The sequence below is a fragment of the Coptis chinensis genome, chromosome 2 (genome assembly GCF_015680905.1).
Source record: "Coptis chinensis isolate HL-2020 chromosome 2, ASM1568090v1, whole genome shotgun sequence".
Lineage (NCBI taxonomy): Eukaryota > Viridiplantae > Streptophyta > Magnoliopsida > Ranunculales > Ranunculaceae > Coptis > Coptis chinensis.
The window spans coordinates 102,434,504-102,454,223 of NC_141457.1; the positions used below are offsets into that span (position 1 = coordinate 102,434,504).

The 19,720-nt window shown below is 37.4% G+C and overlaps 1 protein-coding gene across 1 annotated transcript; it reads left to right on the forward strand.

The window, feature by feature from the left end:
• The first annotated feature begins 7,177 nt into the window (after window positions 1–7,177).
• On the forward strand, window positions 7,178–18,029 carry 5-FCL (5-formyltetrahydrofolate cycloligase). Its single transcript, XM_086591346.1, has 7 exons — window positions 7,178–7,614; window positions 7,690–7,830; window positions 13,999–14,163; window positions 16,895–16,936; window positions 17,028–17,073; window positions 17,512–17,582; window positions 17,670–18,029. The coding sequence occupies exons 1-7, from the start codon at window positions 7,374–7,376 to the stop codon at window positions 17,801–17,803; spliced, it is 840 nt and encodes a 279-aa protein (XP_086447472.1). The 5' UTR covers window positions 7,178–7,373; the 3' UTR covers window positions 17,804–18,029.
• Window positions 18,030–19,720: the final 1,691 nt, after the last annotated feature.

Sequence of the window (19,720 nt, forward strand, 5' to 3'; positions counted from 1 at the left end):
CGTCGATACGATCCGGTTGTGTAGGTGTAGTAGTCACAGGTGGTGCAACTGGAACTATCTCACGTTGATTATTTATGGGTGGGTTGTGATAGTTATTATTGTTAACCGGAAGGATATCTCTATTGGTATAATAACTATTATAATTACCCTGACCTTGTGCTTGACCTTGTCGTGGTTGCGCTTGGTTGTTATAATTATTATAATTCCCCTGACTTTGTCCTTGTCCTTGCCTAGGTGGAGCTTGGTTATAATTGTTTACTTGCCTAACATTTTGGTTATTAAACCCTGGAGGTGTAACTTGTTGATTGTTTCACCAACTGAAGTTGGGATTTTGTCTCCATGGGGCATTAGGAATAGGATAGCTATTAATGGAGCAAACATTATCTTGCTCTGATTGCTGTTGTTCATAGGCGAGAGGACAATAGGAGTCAAGGTGCTCAGGACTCAAACATAAATTACATGGGTTGGAGTTGACATTCATGACGAGGATAGGCTTTTGTTGAACAGAAATAGCCTCTACCTTTTTAATTAGAGATTCGATTAAAATTTTAAGTTCTGGATCGGGTTTCATCTCAAACATACCGGCGGCCTTAACTATTGAAGAAGAACTAGCAGAGCGGGGATATCATCACTACCTGATTATTATTTAAGCTTTAGTTTGATCTTCTAAAAATTTGTAAACCTCCGAGGCTCCTTTACTTAGGAAACTACCCCCATTCATTATGTCAAGGACTTCTTTATGGTGGTGTAGAGGAAACTACCCCCATTCATTATTCACATAACTCAGTTTAATTTGTTCCGCACCAACCGTAGGATGGTGGAATGTTGTAAGGACTTGTTCAATCCTACGCATGTGCTGATAAGGTTTTTCATGAACCATGAAAAACGGGTAACAAATTAAATATGTTTGGGGGGATTCGAAAATCCCCCACTGGGTCTGCTAGAACGATGCAAGATTTAGGGCTATCGCTCAAGGCTTTGTAAAAGTCAGAGAGAGGAGTCTCTCTTTCTTCAGCCATTATGTCAGGTGTGGTGTGTGGAATAGTAGCTAGAGGTGTAGTGATTGGTATACTAGATAGACGTGTTTGTTGACGTTGACGGTTAATTACGTTCGGTGTTTTTCTCCGGCCAGACCTTAATCTCATGCAAGTCTAAGTCTAAACATGACAAAAACACTCCAAACAATCTTGATATACTAGTATAAACCTCTAACTGGAGATGCGAGGTGTGGAAGAAAAGAGTACCTGAATGCCTCCTTGCTTCGCTTACGAATAGCGTCTAAGGAAATCGGGCAATTTCAGCAGAGGGCGCAGGTGTGCTCCGTGTAACTTCAAGTTACGGTGTTTGAGCGCGGGTCGCGCTCGGTTTGGGCGCAGGTCGCGTTCAGGGTTCCAGGCGTTTGGGTGCAGGTGCGCTCCATGTAATTTTTCGAGGAACTTTTCAATGCTGAAATGGACAACCACAGTATGAATCAAACAAGGGTGGGTGGATTTAATGGGACTTAAAAATGACTAATTATACTATGAAACCAAAGCTAAATGGAACTAAGATGGCAGCGGCGCCATTTGATAAATGTATAAAGACTAGTTTACCTACGAAATGAACGATAAAACTCAAAACGTAAGTAAAACTAAACTAGATTACGTGCCTAGTTTATCAAAGATTGTTCTACTCTCAATCAAATTAAGATATAGTGGAGTAGGAAGTTCGTTCCATTCCTAGTTCTTTAGCATGCGATGGTTTCGTATCAACTAATCAATCATAAGTCTAGTGAGAGATTTACGAGGGAAATTCTATACTACAAGGTGAATTCAATTAACAAGTTACGAATAACGAAATGATAGAATGCTAAGGGTTTGAATCTAGATAAAGAATCAAAGGGAATTGAATCCACCTTAAGTCAACTTAATCCTACTAACAAAGACTCGTCGTGATCCAAATTGAATGATTTGCATATCAAAATAGTAATTCTAATCCCTAATTATACATGGCATTTCTACCAATTCATAACTAGCATGTGAGCGATTAAACCCATTCTCATGGTGAATTAATCATTTCTAGAGTGGAATAACTATCACGACGATTTCTAAGTTTAACAAAGATCAAGCTTCATCAAGGCTTCTTCAACTCCTCTAATGGAGGTTTAGCCTTGATTCATACAACTATCATTTCCCATTGAATTAAAACTAGACATCATATAAAAATTCTATCTTTATGCAATTTGTCTAAACAATAATTGAAATCTTAGGTAATAACTGGGAAATGAATAACAAGTAATAAAGGAATTTAGATCTAAACAATTGTAAATGACAAAATCGAAATGAACAAGAATCTACTATTTTATTTATCTAATCGATGAAGAATAATGATTTAAGAGTTTAATCTAAAACAAGAATTGAATTGAAACTAAACTTAATTAAAAACAATTAAAACTAGATCTAGAATTATCTATAGTTTTAGGTCTAATTAGCTACCATTAACAAAGAGCTAAGCTTTTGTTTTTATATGCTTCAGATCCAAAAATCGTGCATGGGCTTGGAGCCATGTTTTGGGCCGGAAAATCGGGCCCAAAACCCAATTCTTTTAGTCCGAAAAGGGCTCTTCAGTTGGATTTGGCTTCAATAGACTTTCGTCCACTTCTACTCCTCTGATTGGGTCAAGGCCTAGACCATTGGAAAGCTCTTTCCGAGCCGGTCGTTTTGACGTAAGATAGGCCCAATTCTGAGGTCTGAGTCCAAAGATATGGTCTTCGGAAGTTCTGCTGACTTTGTGATCTTGTTTACGCCGCGTGGACTTTGACTTTTCATCTTTTGACCGGGCTTTATAGAGGCTTTGTCTTCTTGAAAATTGGCCTTTAATCACAGAACTCCTTAGCAACCGACCTTTGCTCCTTTATCTCGCTAAAGTGGCACATTTCTGCACATAATGGACTTTACTGCCTGAAATGCATAAAAACACATAATCAGTGTTAACTCTTATTTATTACTCACATAATTGGTCTAAAAGTATGATTGTTAAGGGGTTAAAACTACAGTTTTGGGCTCTTATCAATAAGCAAGATTGTATCATCGATAAATATTTTTATACGTACATACAAATATACATCAGTAATACGTATATGTACACTAATTTGTAAACCGATATTGCGTAGACGTATATCTACAGTTACAGGCAAATTTGAATTACTCATACGTATTTAGATATGGTAGCATGTGAAAATATTATACGTACGTATATATATACTAAAATGTGAAAACGTAAACTAAACAGGCAACGTATTTTACCTAGACTAAAATACAACTTTTGTATTGTATAATAATTCGATTTCGTCAATACTCATTGAGATTGCAAGTGTTATATAGAGAGCAGCTTCACCCCTTAGGGTTTAGAAACAACTTACCCAACTCAGATTTTAACCCTCGTTGGAATGTTCTCCTCTTTTATGACAAAATCGACTTATTAAACAACACCATTTTCTAAAATGATGATTTTGGAGGGGAAAACAGTTGATTTTGACCTCGAAAATGACCTCCACCGAGCAAAGCTGGGTGGTGACAGCGTGCGCGCCGTCGAGATCTTTCCGAATTGAGCTCACACACGTGATTCAGAGAATCGTAGCCAAAGTTATGGCCAAATTACCAAAACACACCCTAATTACTATGTATAACTCCTAAGTTATATATGCTAACATGCAAATAACCACTCATACGGTAATATATATGCTAAACATGTGACTTCTATATATATATATATATATATATAACCATGCAAAACAATACCATTTGTATGTATATATACATTAATATGTAATTCATGACTAGTTAACCGCATATATATATTCACAGACGTATTCACATGATTCATGCATATTACTAACATAATACGCAAAATATAGTCCATTAACTACAACATAATAACTACATACATGTGAAGCATGCAAAAATATTTAAAATTTGGAACCCGCAAGCTTCCCCGCAAGTCCACCAAATAAAATAAAAGCGCACAATGCATCAAATGTTTCACGGTAAGTTTAGTGATTGTTGTAGCCTAGTTTTCGAGGACCTAGCATTTGGAACTGTCAAGACAACCAAAACCGAATGTTTATCAAGAGCAAAAAATGCGGAAATTTAAAAAAAAAAAAAAGAAAACATAAAAAAAGAAATATATGAAAGGATGATGTGGGGGTTTCCCCTTGGAGCAATTCCGGTTTGCAAAGCACAGTCCTTGGGTCTTTAGAATGGCGGGCCATTTGATCTTAGCACTTTTCAGTGTTTTTAGAAGTTGACTTACTACGTGCTAAAACTCAATAATTTCTTACTCAATGTTTTTCTTTTAGAATGTCAATCTAGTTCGAGTAGGGATTTCGTTCCAACTTCTAAAACAAGAATTTAAATGATCACTGGTTGAAATCTACACCTTGGAGAAGAACTAAGTGAGAAGGATTTGATAGATAGATTTTTTTTTTACACAAGTTATCTAAAATTTGTAAGTTTGTTTATAGTTAAATGAAAAGAGAGAAAGATAGGGAAGGATTAATCCTACTCATGCAAGGCCTAGCTATAAGTCTTTTAGAAGCAGTCACTACCATCTCAAATCCCTAACATAATATACCTATCTCTAAACATATCATGCTAGCATGTAGAATTGAAATGATATTTCATCTCCGAAATATCATTCCAACTCCTAGTTCTACTTTTACAACAATTGATCGATATTTGTCAATCTCTCGTCATTTTGGGACAGGATGAAAAATAGAACCTAAGTATTTTAAGTAGTAATTTTGGAATCCTAAATTTGTAGCCTGATCCTCACATGAGCATCATTAACCCTCCCCTTGGGAGAGTTTTAGCTCATGATCATAGGATTTGATTAAAACTACAAGTAAGATAAGTAAAAAGAGATAGAAAGAAGAAAATGAATACAAAGCCCACTAATTACCTAAGGAAAACAAAAGTTTTTATTGAAGAACTAGAAGGTGTAGTCCTCCATTAACAAGTTACAAGCTTTTTTTTCTTAAACTAAAAACTAAAAATTAAAAGTAAAGACATGGAAGTAAATGAAAAGAAAAGTCAAGGAAGTAAAAGCTAGCTAACTCCCAAAATCAGCCCCCTTTACATAAGAGAGCCTTTTTCTCTTATCCCACGTGAAACACTCTCATCTCATTTATTTTTCACTTATCCACAACTAACCCCCATTTGACACCTTCCATTTTTTTAGATAATCATCACCTAAATCCAACCAACTCATTAACTTCATGCAAGGTGTCAAATTTGCACCAATTATTTACACCTTTGTCTTGACTTGCATGATGACTCATCAAATCTTATGGGCCTGCCTAGTGGGTCCACGTCGCGAGGTCCGATGGCAGTCCGGTCTTTTGGCATTTTTACAACTTCCTGCCTATACTTAAAGTTCGTCGCACTGATCGTCGGAGCAGCTCACTCGTCGCATTCGGAGTCCTGGTTCAATAGATATGAGCTTCGGAAGTTTGGCGCTTATGTGCACGTAATCCCGTTTCTGACTGGATTCTGTACTATTTGAGTCTTTGAGCTTTAGACCGGATTTGTTGGGCTTCACATGGGCTTGATCGGAAGGCATGTGTATACTCCCTATTCCGTACTCAAATGCTGGCTTTATCATAATTTTTACATTAGTTGCTCCAACTTGCAAAAAGTACGAAGATGTGATTATTTCATGATTATTAAGCACAAAATTGACCGAAATGTTATGTCTCTACAAGTTTTTATAATACAGTTTTGGGTGTTTATCACTCCGCATTCGCATCCAAATTGCCAAATTTGCGAACAAGAATGCGAACAAGCAGGTGATGCGACCGTGAATAAGGCCACCTAAAGATGGAATTCCGAGAAATTCCGAACTTTTTCTTCAAATGACATATTATACTACCACCTAGAGATGCTCTTAGAAAATGTTAGGAGGCTATAGGTTAGTGGGGTTAAAATGTTTCTTCAACTCCGTTATCTTCTTCTTTTTCTCAGAGTCAACAATTAGATTTAATTTTTCTTGCAACTCCACCTTTTTCATGTTAGCTTCCTCAAAACTTTCTTTCAATCCGTCAACCTCTTTGTACAAATCAACGAACATTTGCTTTGTTGATTTTGGAATGTTGTCATCCCAATCAAAATAGTCATAGTTGTGAGTTTTGTAATTTGCATAACCAAAAAATCTTATTTCCAAATTTCCAACCGTCTTTGACATTACTAAAGAAGATGACTCTCCATAAAAGCATGAACGGTTCAAATTGATAGAGGTGGAGGACATTTTGCAAGTGGTATTGAGAGCAGGGGTGGAGCCAAGATATTTATCCAAGGGGGCGGAGTTCGGGTCAACAAAAAAACTTATAACAAATCACATACATTAATTCTATAATTCTAAATTAGTCAAATAAGCTTTCACAAACATTGATAATAGTAAGCAAAATAAGCTTGTAACTCAAAAACATTAAATAGGTTATAAGCATACCACGAATCATAAATAACCATGTCTAAATGCAATGAGAAGACGAGATCGCAGACTGTTACTCTGTAAGAGCATGAGAACTGAGAAGACGAGATCGAGTGATGGAGTATTTATTTGCTAGTTTATTTAGAGTAGAAACTAATTGTGGAATTGTGGGAATGATGGCTGGACTTTGAATATTTTTTATGCCAGGGGCCATGGATTTCATTATCACGTATATATATTTTTTTTTTTTTTTCTTAAAATTTTAGGAGGGGGCAACTGCCCCTGGCCGCCTCCCCCCTGGCCGCCCCTGATTGAGAGTTAGTGTTTTGAAATAGAGGAGAAAATAGGAAGAATGTTAGACCATTTTAAACTCACAATTTCAAGTTTTTTAAAAACGTCTGGAATGAGAAAATAGGTTACGTGTGTTTCACTCACACAAATAATGCCACATGTCTAAATGGTCGGACACATAATATAGGACGGTGACGACATCATCACAAAATGACTGGAAATAGTTCCAAGTATCAAAGTGATTTTTTTTTAATAGTATAATAGTATAATACTATAATGTAGTAATGTTACTAGGATTTAAAAAACAAAAAAAAATAATATTAAAATTGTATAGTATCCAAAGTGAAAAAAAACATAGTTTATTGTATACTATGCCAATTAAGTTCAAGCATAAATAATGAAATACAACATTGAAGTAAGTAGATTATTACAAAGTAGAGGGAGAGAGACACGAGACGACTGCAGTGACAAATAAAGGTTAGTGTTCCATGATACTTCTTTCTATTCGCTGCCGTTAGTTCTTTTCTTCATTCTAGCTCTTTTTCCATGACAATTGGAGACGCTAAAATTAGTGTCCTAAAAGGAAGTTTTGATACGGAAATGAGAATGCAAAACAAATGGCCCCGCTACTATTACCACATCGAGCCAAACTGGCAGCCATGACCCAAAAATTGTACACCTCAACTCAACAACTCCTTTTCTCTCCTCGCCTAATAATACGCTCGTTTCCCGAATCCCTCGTCACAATGACCAGCAAAGACCCGAATCTCGATGCCATCTTTGACAAAAAACGAGCCGTTCGATCAAAAGTACGCAAGGAATTGAAAGGCATGAGTCCTACACAACGAGCTGAACAAGGTACTTAACACCAACCATTCATCCCTTATTCTTTAGGGACTATTCAGATTCCTGACATAATAATTCTATTTTCAGATGCTGCAATACAAAAGATCATTTTGGAGTCCTCATGGTATAAAGCTAGTGACAGATTGTGTGCATATATAAGCTGTAACGCTTTACGTGAAGTCGACACGTCAGAAATATTATCAGACATTTTATGTCATCACCAAAAAGGTATTTTCTACTCCACCTTTCAGCTTAGCGTAAACTCGTTTTACTCCATTAGTAATATCAGGTAGTCTCATAGTGTTAAATGTGAAGTTGAGATGAACTTCTTATGTAGAGATGTTTTGCATTGAATACACAAGTCAATATTAATACAACCGGTTTGATAACTACTCTACACCATTTGGAATAACTACAAGATAGCACGTGTTATCTAACACTCCCCCTCAAGTTGGTGTGTGAATATCAATGATGCCCAACTTGCGGATTAACACATGAAATTGGTCGTTACCCAATGCTTTAGTAACCATTTGATGATCTGAATGAACATAGCTAGTTCCAATTGTGCCGTCTTGAATCTTGTCACGGACAAAATGACAATCTATCTCGATGTGTTCTGTCCGTTCATGGAATATAGGATTGTCAGAAATATGCAAGGCCGCTTGGTTGTCGCAGAAAAGAGGTGCTGGTTGAGACTGTAGCACACCAAGGTCTTTGAGTAAGTAGCGCAACCATGTGATTTCACAAGCAGCTGAAACCATTGCACAATACTCCGCTTCAGCTGATGACCGAGAAACCATGGTTTGTTTCTTGGCTTTCCAGGATTTTGGGGAAGTGCCCAACATGATGCAATACCCAGTTGTGGAGTGTCTTGCATAGGAACAGCTAGCCCAATCTGAGTCACAAAATATTGTGAGATTTAAGGAGCTAGTAGCATACATAAATAGACCTTCTCCTGGAGAATACTTGAGATATTGAAGAGCTGCATCCAGATGGGGTTTTCGTGGTTGGCTCATGAACTGGCTGAGTAAATTAACAGCATACAGTATATCGGGTCGAGTAATTGTCAGATAAAGAAGACACCCAACTAATCTTCGGTAAATACTTGGATCAGACAAAAGCTTACCATCAGTATTGTTAAGCTTTAAAGTTTGGTCCATTGGAAATTGAGTTGGTTTCGCACCGAGTAATCCTACGTCTTCTAAAATTTCAAGTGTATATACTTCCGTTGCGACAAGGAAATACCATGCTTGCTTTGTGCAACTTCAATGCCTAAGAAGTACTTCAGAACACCAAGATACTTGATGTGAAATCTGCAATTTAGAAATTTTTTGAGATCGGCAATTGCTGCGGGACTATTGCCAGTGATAATAATGTCATCTACATAAACTAGGATGACAGTGAATTCTTGATTGGAAGACCAAGTGAATAAAGAGTGATCTGTCTTCATTGAATAAACCAACATCCTTCAATGCATTTGAAAATTTTGCAAACCATTGGCAAGATGTTTGTTTTAGGCCATATAGCGATTTGTTGAGACGACAAACCTGTTGCTTCCCCTGTTTGGAAAATCCATGAGGCATTTTCATATGCACCTCATTTAAATCACCAGGTAAGAAGGCATTTTGTACATCCAATTGATGCAATGGCCAGTTCCGGATAGAAGCAATGGCAATAAGACAACAAACAGTTACAAGTTTAGCAACGGGTGCGATTGTATCATGATAGTCAAGACCTTCTTGCTGAGTGAAACCTTTGCAACAAGACATGCCTTATAGCGCTCAACAGAACCATCCGATCGATATTTAATTTTGAAAAATCACCTACAACCAATTACTATTTTATTTCTCGGCAAGATAGTAAGGGTCCAAGTATTATTCTTCTCCAAAGCTTGAATTTCACATGCCATTGCCTCACGCCATTTAGGATCACGTACTGCCTGTGAAAATGATGTGGGTTCTGGAATAGAAGACACAGCTAAGACAATTTTTTGGTGAGTGGGAGACAATTTGTTATATGAAATATAAGTGGACAAAGGATGTTGAGTCCCTTTCTTTGAACTTGTAGCTGAAGTTGACGTGGAGTGACATGGCAACATGGCATTTGAACAATGATAATCTTGTAAGTAAGATGGTCGACGAGAAACACGTTTCACTTCAGTGGAGGTGGAAGGTGGAAGGTAAAGAGTTACTTACATAATCCAGTGAGGTTGGTTCTATTAAGGCATATTGTGAAATTGGTGGGTCATTAGATGATTGTGGATGTTCGTTATTTGTAAAATAAGGTGGAGATGGGGTATGAACTGGTTCTTCAGAAAATGGTAATGGCAAAACAAGCGTTGGATTTGATGCTGGAACATTGGTATTAAGAGTTTGAAATGGAAAAACATGTTCATGAAATATGACATCCTGACTAACAAAAAAGGAATTTATACGAATGTCGTAAAGACGATATGCCATCTGGCCATTGGGATATCCACAAAAATACACTTGCGCTCCCGTAGATCAAATTTTCCACATGAGCGAGATAAGGTGGATGCATATCATAAGCAACCAAAAACTCGTAAATGATTATAACTCAGTGTTTTCTTAATCAGACGTTCATGAGTAGTATTGGAGAAAATGGGAATGAGTACTCGATTAATGAGATGAATAACTGTTAAGACGCATTCTCCCAAAAAATAAATAGGTAAGTTGGCTTGAAACCGTAAAGCACGTGCTATTTCAAGAATATAGAGGTGTTTCCGCTCGACTATACCGTTTTGTTTGGGGGGGGGGGTTGGTTTCAACACAACTAAGTTGATGAATAACTCCATTCTCTTGAAAGAAAGATTTTAGGGAAATGAATTCTGCCCCATTATCAGATTGCAATTTTTTTTTTGAAATAAAATTGTGTTTGAACAAGTGCAAAAAAAATTCGGAACAAGGTTTGTGTTTTGGATTTGAAACGCATAAGAAATGCCCATGTACATTGTGAGAAATCATCAACGATGGTTGAAAAATAACGTGCTCTAGAACTAGATGGTGTGGATTAACCACCCCAAATATCACAATGGATTAAATCAAAAGGTGCACTTGATGTGATTTTGCTCAATGGAAAAGACAACCGCGTTTGTTTACACGAAGAGGTAAAAATTCCATCAACTTGTTAAATTGTCAATTTATCCATAAGCTCGAACTTATGTAAACGGTCAATTCTATTAATATATTAGAGGCTCATATATGTCAACACTCTCCCTCAGCGGGACACGCTGGAAATACACAGGTAGAAGGACTAGACATCTTCACCTGGTAGGAATTGAACCCGAGACCTCTCAGAAATCAGTGGCTCTGATACCATGTTAAATTGTCAATTTCTTCATAAGTTCGAATTTATGTGAAGGGTCAATTCTATTAATATATTAGAGGCTCATATATGTCAACAAGTTTATTCAATCTACTTGAAGAAATGTGGCCTAATCGCCAATGCCAAACATCAAAAGTACTTAGATTTAATGATGAACTAATACAGGAAATAGGAGAGGTTTGAAAGTAATAGAGATTGCCATGTTGTTTAGCCACTCCAATCGTCATCTTCTGCGACAGGTCCTGAAATAAACAAGAATCATGTGTAAACTTAACTGATCATGATTGAGAAGAGGTAAATTTACCAACAGAAATGAGATTGAAGTTAAATGATGGAATGCACATTACATCATGCAAGTGAATGAGAGGTGTGAGGTGAACAATACCAATGTGAGTAAGTGGTGCACTAGTGCCATTTGGGAGTTTGATTGGTGGAGTATTGGAAGTTTGAGTAAAAGAATGGAAGAGACTTGGATCAAATATCATGTGATCAGTAGCACCAGTGTCTACAATCCATGAATGTTTTTGAAATGGACCTACATCATATAGGATTACCTGCCATTTTAAGGATGGTTGTGTACTTCCATCTTTGAGTAAATTCAATAATTGTTGGTGCTGTTCAGGAGTGAACCCAGATGAAGTAGATTTGTTAGTGCTGGAAGGAATGACTGCTGACTGATGAAGATGGTGACCGGGTGGATAACCATGAAGAACACAGCACTTCTCTTTGACGTGACCAACCCAGCCACAATGTTCACAGGTTGGACGAGGAGGAGGTCCACCATGTGGTTTTGCATAGTTGGTATGCCCATTTTGGGAACCAAAAGATACTGCCAAGGCATTAGAATCAGCAACATTAGGAAGAGGTGCAGCAACAATGCATAGGCTTTGTTCACAACTGGAAGTGGATCCATAAGAAGAATCTGTCCGCGAATAGCGTTAAATGACTCTGGCAGCTCGTGTTGTTGATATTCTTGGAGTGCTTTAGAAGTGCCACAGGAACAAGTAGGAATAGCAAGAAGAGATGATCGCCCATCCCAAAGAGATTTCAGTTTGGTATAGTATAGTACGCTTTAATGGACTAGTTATCTTGGGCAGACAATGCAATGTTGCGTCGGAGTGGAGCATTACTTTGTGCAAAATGCTCACCAAGCTATTTCAATATATCTTCGGCAGATGAAGCATATACAACACTAATAGATATTTCTTGAGAAATCGAGTTAAGAAGCCAAGATTTTACCATATCATTGCAACGCTTCCAGATTTGAAAATCAGGTGCGGTTGGTGATGGAATAGGCTTGGAGCCATCAACAAAACAGATCTTGTTCTTGGCATTAAGAGCAGTGCTCATTGCACGACTCCAAGTAGCAAAATTATCACCACTTAATGGTTGAGCAACCAAAGACGTACGAGGATTATCTGAATGATGCAGAAAATAGGGACTTGAGGAGTCGATTTGAACTCTCACGTTGGTGGGGTTTGTAGGGTTTGCCATGGGGTTTATGAGATTTGCCATGATTCCCATGAAGAAGATTTGTGGGATCAATAATCGTTTGAATCACAGAGAAGAAAAAAATTGAGTGTAAACCGCGGTCACTGATACCATGGGATTTGATAACTACTCTACACAATTTGGAATAACTACATTTCCAGGTGTTATCAAACTAAAAGATAGCAACAATACCACACCACGTGTTATCTAACACATAGTGAGATATTGGAGGGATCCTACAAGGCTGCGATACAACATCTGATCAGGCATAAGATCTCCATAGCGAACAGATAGTTTGATCAAGAATGAAACAGGAGTAGAAACTGGTTTTGCTTCAAGCATATTGGCTCTTTTTAAAAGGTCAAGAGTATACTTAGTTTGAGTCAATGTGAGACTAGAAGAAGAGGGCTGAATTTCAATTCCTAGAAAGAAATGAAGACCAACAAGATCCTTCATATCGAAATGAGAGTTCAACTGAGATATATGAGATATTATTTGAGCAACATTAGACTCAATGATAATAATTTAGTCGATATAGAGAAGTAAGATCTCCACATTGAATAAACAAAACCCAACTGGAGTAAAAATGAGCTAAACCTGTGAAACCACGCTCAGGGTGCTTGCTTGAGGCCATACAAAGCTTTATGAAGCTTACAGACATGGTTTGGGAACGCGGAATCAGTTAAGTCAGGTGGCTGTTTCATGCTAACATCTTCATAGGAAACACCATATAGATATGCATTTTTGACAGCAACTTGGTCAATCGTCTACTGATGCGAAATAGAAACACTTAAAAGTTAAAACCACGAGGATGCTTATTGGTTTCATACGGGACTGAGTGCTTCATCATAATCTAGATCATGGTGTTGAGAGAATCCCTTGGCCACATGACGAGCTTTATAACACTCTATAGACCCATCAAACCTTAATTTAATTCCATAAACCCGATCACATCCGACAATATCTTAGGATGATAAGTGACTAGAGACCAGGTGCGTAATTTTGCAGAGCATTGAATTCTTCATTCATTGCTTGACGCTGACGGCTATCTTTATGGGCTGAAATGGAACCAGTTGGTTCAATGCAATCACCAGAAACTTGAGCAAGAAGACAATGCTTTGATACCATATGAAAGCATATAAGAAGAAAGAGTATCAAAGGAAGCACAGGACCTTTTCTATATGGCCTTCATTGTTTCTTTAGTATCTCTTAGAGTTTTATGTGTTAGAGTTTCTTACTGTAAACGGACTACTTTTCCTATATAAGAAGTGTGAGAGAAGGTCAAAACTAATTCGGCCACACTCTCTTTTCTCTCTCCTTTCTCTCCGAACTTCCTTCTGCATTAGCAATAATATAATTTTACTGTACCCATCTACATACATAATATATTCAGCAATCATTTAGCTTACAAAAAGTTAATAACTTTGTGGGGACACTTATAGTCACCTCCACAACCACATAGAGTATATCTATTACCCTACAATGAGCAATATATCTTGTACACTAACACCATATCAGAAATTTTTGATGTGTTGTAATGATCTCTTTCTTTTTTTCAAGATGGTCGGGCACACATCCGGAAGAAGCTTTATGTTCCTCGAGTGGAGGATAAGAATAGCTACATGAGAATGCTTTATATCTCAAGTACTGAGGATCTGGTTGCAAACTCGATGAGCATTTTAGAGCCAAGCGTAGTAGATCCTGATGGAAATCAACGTGAAAATGGTGACTTTTCATGCTTATGTTTTAATTTTTGTTCTTCAGTTTCCAATTAAATAAAGAAGCTTGCTTTAGTGAATAAAAGGTTTCCGATAGCATTAGTGGTTGAAATGGTTCTGTCGTTCTGTCATCAAAACCCAGATCTTAGTTATAACTTATACGGTCTTGTGGTAGTCCTTGTGTTTGCATTGCTTCAATTTTCTGTTCTTAACTGCTGATCACGAAACTTATGTTTTTAAAGTGAGGTCGTATTTGCTTTACTTGTTTCTTTGAGAAATTTTGTCTTTCTTCCTTTGCTTCTAGCTTTCTAGGATCATTTAACATGTCCAAGTAGTTGATATCTAAGCTTTGAAAGGAGATGATTAGTTCTTCATCTTATTCCACATGATAGCCGACAAAGGTTACATGATCTTTCAGCTTACACTGGAAGTACTCCGAGCTTTTCCATGTTGAGATGTTTTGTATAATCCCGCATTTGACCGCTTCGCTCATTGCCAATTGGTTTTAATTTGGAATGTTCGATAATCCAAAGTTTAAGATAATAATAGAGCAAGCTATAGTATTTGGCCCAAAGGGCCTGTTTACTCTATGTCGCTCAAGTATGTTAGTCCACGTCTCAGGCTCAAGTTATGCCACACATGAGGGAGCGTGTTGAGATTTTTAGTATAGTACCACATGGGATGTTTCAAGCCTCACAGTATAGTATAAACATTTCTAGGACCGCTCCATCCATTTCCAATTTCTTTTGAGTTGGATGCTCCTAAGTTTAAGATTCCATTCTAAAAAGTTGAGGTAGTGTATAATGTGCTTCAAAATAGAATGAAATATAGAATTTAGAGACAACAAAAAATATGAGTCGTATTTTTAAATTTGTATTGATGAAAATAGCTTCTACAAATATATGTATTTTAAGCTGACATATAACATACAATGGGCGTGGAGTCCAGCATCGAGGTAATTTTTCAACCTCACTCCTGAAGGCTAGACACAAAGTATAGACTAAATTGCTGCCAGATCATCATTTCTGAAATGTCTTTGAGCTGTTCTGTAGTTCTGTTATTTTAGTTGTAGCTATTTGCCATTCCAAACATCAACTCCTCAATAGCTGCATACTGTTTAAGTAGTGGAGCTTATTCGGGAAACATATGACGTAGTTAGGACAGTGGACATGAATCGCTAACTGAGAAGGAACCAATACTTAACTGGAATTCCTTACATTATAGAAGCTTAGTTTAAATGCTGATTTTGCTGGATCAGAGTATATGAAGACCGAGTGTTCCCCTGCCATCGGAGCTACCAAGGCTTTGTAGTCATCAATTCTGATTCATTATTAACTAATTCAGAGCTTGTTTTCTTGTTTTCATACCAAAACAATGAAGCAGTGGGTATTAACCCTTTCTTCACCACCTGTGAAGAGGGAGGAGTTTCCTGGCGAAAATTTATTTTTGAGATCAATATCATTATTCTGATAGTCATGATTAGGGTTGGAATAAGTTCACTCATATTTTTTGGGCGCACTGATAAGCCCACCAGAAAAGAAGCTCTTGCAACCTACTAAAAGTAATGGCGTTCAGCTGTAGAGAGAATATAGGGCCACAACTTTGGCAACATCTAATAGTTCATGTCCAAGTTAGATAAAATTCTCACGTCAGAATAAGATGACTTGCGAAAGACTTCTCTCATTGTGATGGGATCCATTAAAAGATGTGGTCTTCATTGATTATTCTTTCTGTTTCCCGTTTCTTCTTTATACTGAGTGTACCCTGTTTATCTATGCAGAAGTGGTCAATACGGATTATGATAACACTAGTTAACAATTTTACCTTCTTCTACCTTAAGTAAATGGCCAAATTTTATAATTCATGTATAATCTTAAGTTTGACTTGAGCAAAACCTAGTATGTTTTAGCAAAACTGCGTACTTTTTTGTTCTTCTAATATTGTCTTTGTTTAAAAATATTTTTGTAGTGAATAGTCAAAATTTATTCATTTTTCAACAACGTTTGATGGGTATGAAAATTTCGGATTTGGCTTTCTGGTGATGGTTATATTATATAGTTAGGAGATCATCGCCACAAACAATTAGCCTAATCGATAGTTTATATGTGCACGGACGGTCATTAGTTTGTTTATCTCTGGAACCACTCATATACATATTACTATATAAACGTTCACACCAGAAAATATTTGCACTGATGATTTTTTACACGTGACATGTATCCCTACTTATTGAATAGATAAACTTAATTAGTAATGATGAAATAGTAATAAAATTCACTCATGTAGTCATACAATGGACTCTTAGAAAGAGATAAAATGTCATTCTAACACACTAATCCTACGCACCATGATATGTTACTACCACACCTCTACTTCTTTCTATGTATAAATCCTTCTTGTCTTCCTACTTCACTTATGCATGAAAGTTCTATCATCTTTTTAATTTATGGAAGACTCCTCAAGTATTGTTTTTTTGTCTGGTTATGTTTTCCATTCCATATTAGTAGATAGATCTAACTCTCTTCGTCGCATGAACTATTACTACTACTACTAGAATGTGCACCAAAGTTATGCGTACCGCAATGAATCAGTGATGTTGACTCACCTCTTTCATTTTCCATTATAATTCTGTATATATTGTTTTATCTCCAAATTACAAATTAACTATGGGTTCATGGTTGGTGAAGGCTGATAAAGCAGGATGCATGTTTGTATCTAAAGGATTTCTCTTGGTGCAGTTATGGAGGCAAATGATCCAGTTGACTTACTTCTTTTACCTGGTACATCATCTCAGTTATTTTATTTGAGATTATCTACTGTGAAACCAAATCCTGTACTTGGAAACCAACCATGTATTCCTTCTTTTGGTAGGACTTGCGTTTGACAGAGCTGGACGACGCTTGGGTCGCGGTGGAGGGTAAGATTCTTTCATTTGTAGTGTCATCCCAAAGGGTATGGAGATCGAGATGACAAGAAATCCTTTGTAATTATAGTAGTAAGACAGGGACCACTAACCACTAACCACTATACATTGCTTTCAATCTCCTTTGTCTGGTCAACAATGTGAAGTTCCAAACTGATAATCTCATACGATTTGAGACCAACCACGATAATCTATGGTGCTTTACTGCTGCCATATGTTTTAATGCTTTGTAGTTGCTATGGACACCAAAAGATTGACATGTAGCTGTGGGTTTTTCCCTTTCTAAGTTTGACACCTTCTAATACAACCTCCATGAATAGGGTTTTGGATGGACAGTTTGTCAACTTGTTATAATATTATTTTACACTGTCCAACAATGAAATTTTTATCTAACTTTTACCTTCCCTGTTCTGCATAAAACAATCAACCTAGATATTATGATACGTTCCTGAAGAAATACCAAGAGCTTTCCTTGGAGCGCAAATGGAAGCAACCCCTCCTAGGTAATTATACCTTAATATTTTGAATATTTTGTATTTTATTAGTGTAAAATATGTTGTGTTGGTTGATATACACTGGTTTGGTTGCAGTTGCTCTGTCGTACAATCTGCAGATTTTAGATGACGGACTCATTCCCGTCACCCCCAGTGATGTTCTTGTGGATGCCCTTGTCTCCCCAACTGGAGTAATACCCATAAGCCCTGCTGCTATAGAGAGGATGTAACCATGTGATATCTGCTGCAATGATGAAGCCATTGTCCCTGCTGTTTAACTGCCCCACCTCCCTCTCATTTGGTTTTTGCACCATTGGCACAAGTAATAATTTAGTTATCTTATGAGGCAAATGATCACATCATGTACAATTGGTGTAAACAATTCCCAATTTGGCGATGGAATTGGATTGGCATAGTATTTAAAGTTTCTAATGTTTCATGGTATTTCAGATTTAATAGGGTTTATGTTTCACGGTTTTTTGTTTGTCCTTCCTTACAAATTTGGCAGGTTTTCTTGTTGCGCAAGAAAACTGAATTTACCCTTCAGTGTCAGGCTGATGAGATAAAAGGGCCTTTACTAGTTACGATAGAACTCTTGAAAGTTCAGCCATCCCAAAATCCAGAAGAATCTTCAGCCGTCTCCTCCCAACCCTCCGCTCATCAAACTTTATCTCATCCTCTCCTACCACACACACCTCCCACCGTGCCACAATTGGCAAGCAGACTTAACGTTTCACCCCCCACGTATGCCATCAACCTCCACCAACGACTCCACTCCTTAATCAAAGGTGGCGAGCTGCTTCTGCTATGGTTATGGGCGCGTCTTATCTAGAAAAAGAGGTACTCCTTGTCTCTGGACCCGCAACCTCCTCTTGCGTTCCATGCACTGCGCAGGTCGGTACCAAGATGTGGTGACGCTTTTCAACTTTCATTTTCAACGAACAAGGGCAGTTGGCTCCCGATCCTAAAATCTACAGTATCCTATGCAGCACTTATTGCGATGCTCTCGGTTTCTTCAAAAACGTTCACTATGGTTGAACGTTTGGGTGATCCTGAAACCTACAGATGCCTAATTTCTGCCAATCACCTCAATGAAATGGTTCGCAGTGGCGTTATGGTTGACACTTTATCTTACAACAATGCCATCTCTGGTTACCTTAAATTAAATGACCTCGAAAGCTCTAACGAGATTTTAAGGAATTTTTTATACATTCATGGATTACTACTTCACTCGCAAATATGGAGAAAGAAGCAATGGATACGTATCAGACTCTATTATCAGATCTTCACGGATTTTTAGTTTGCGCAGAAACGTGCAATGTGCTATTGGAGGTATTTTTAAAGTATGGCAAGAGCGTAGAAGCTATTACCCTCTTTGAAAAAATGTTGAACTCACACACAAAATCTTGTAAGATTTTGAGTAGTGAAACATTTAACATAATGGTGAATCATTGGTTTAGAATGGGCGAAGTTTCCATCGCACTTAGGGTACTCAAGAGAAGAAGGGGCACACATGAAAAGGCAGTAGCGTTTGTTATGAATGCTGAGGGGTATAATAATAATAATAATATAATTGTGAAACTTTGTCATACTGGGATGGTAGCCGAAGCGGATAAGCTTTTTGAGGAGATGCTTGATGACGATGTATTGGTAGATGTTGCTACTTTTATGACAGTCTTTGATGCTTATTTTAAAGAAGAAAGGATTGATGATGTTTTACGTTATTTACTTTTTGCAACCGATTTGAAACCAAGATCTGCACTGGTGACTCCAGTGTTTGCTAGAGTGATTAACAAGGGTAGGATTGATGACGCCGGAAAATATTTTCGTAGGCATGCTAGAGAGGAATAAAATATTAAACACTATGTTAACCAGATATTATAGCCACAAAGCAAAATGCAGAGACTGACCCCTTGTCTACTGAAATTATTTCAAGAATGCAACTTAGGATCCCCGGTATTCAAATTAGGGTGAACTAGAGCCAATTAGGATCCACCCCTAGATGGGAAATTAGGGTCTCCCCCCTAAATACACAAAAAAAAAAATCGGTCAACCTACTTTGACTTTTTTTGTGTGTATTTAGAGGGGAGACCCTAATTTCCCATCTAGGGGGGGAATCCTAATTGGCTCATCTAGTGGGGTAATAC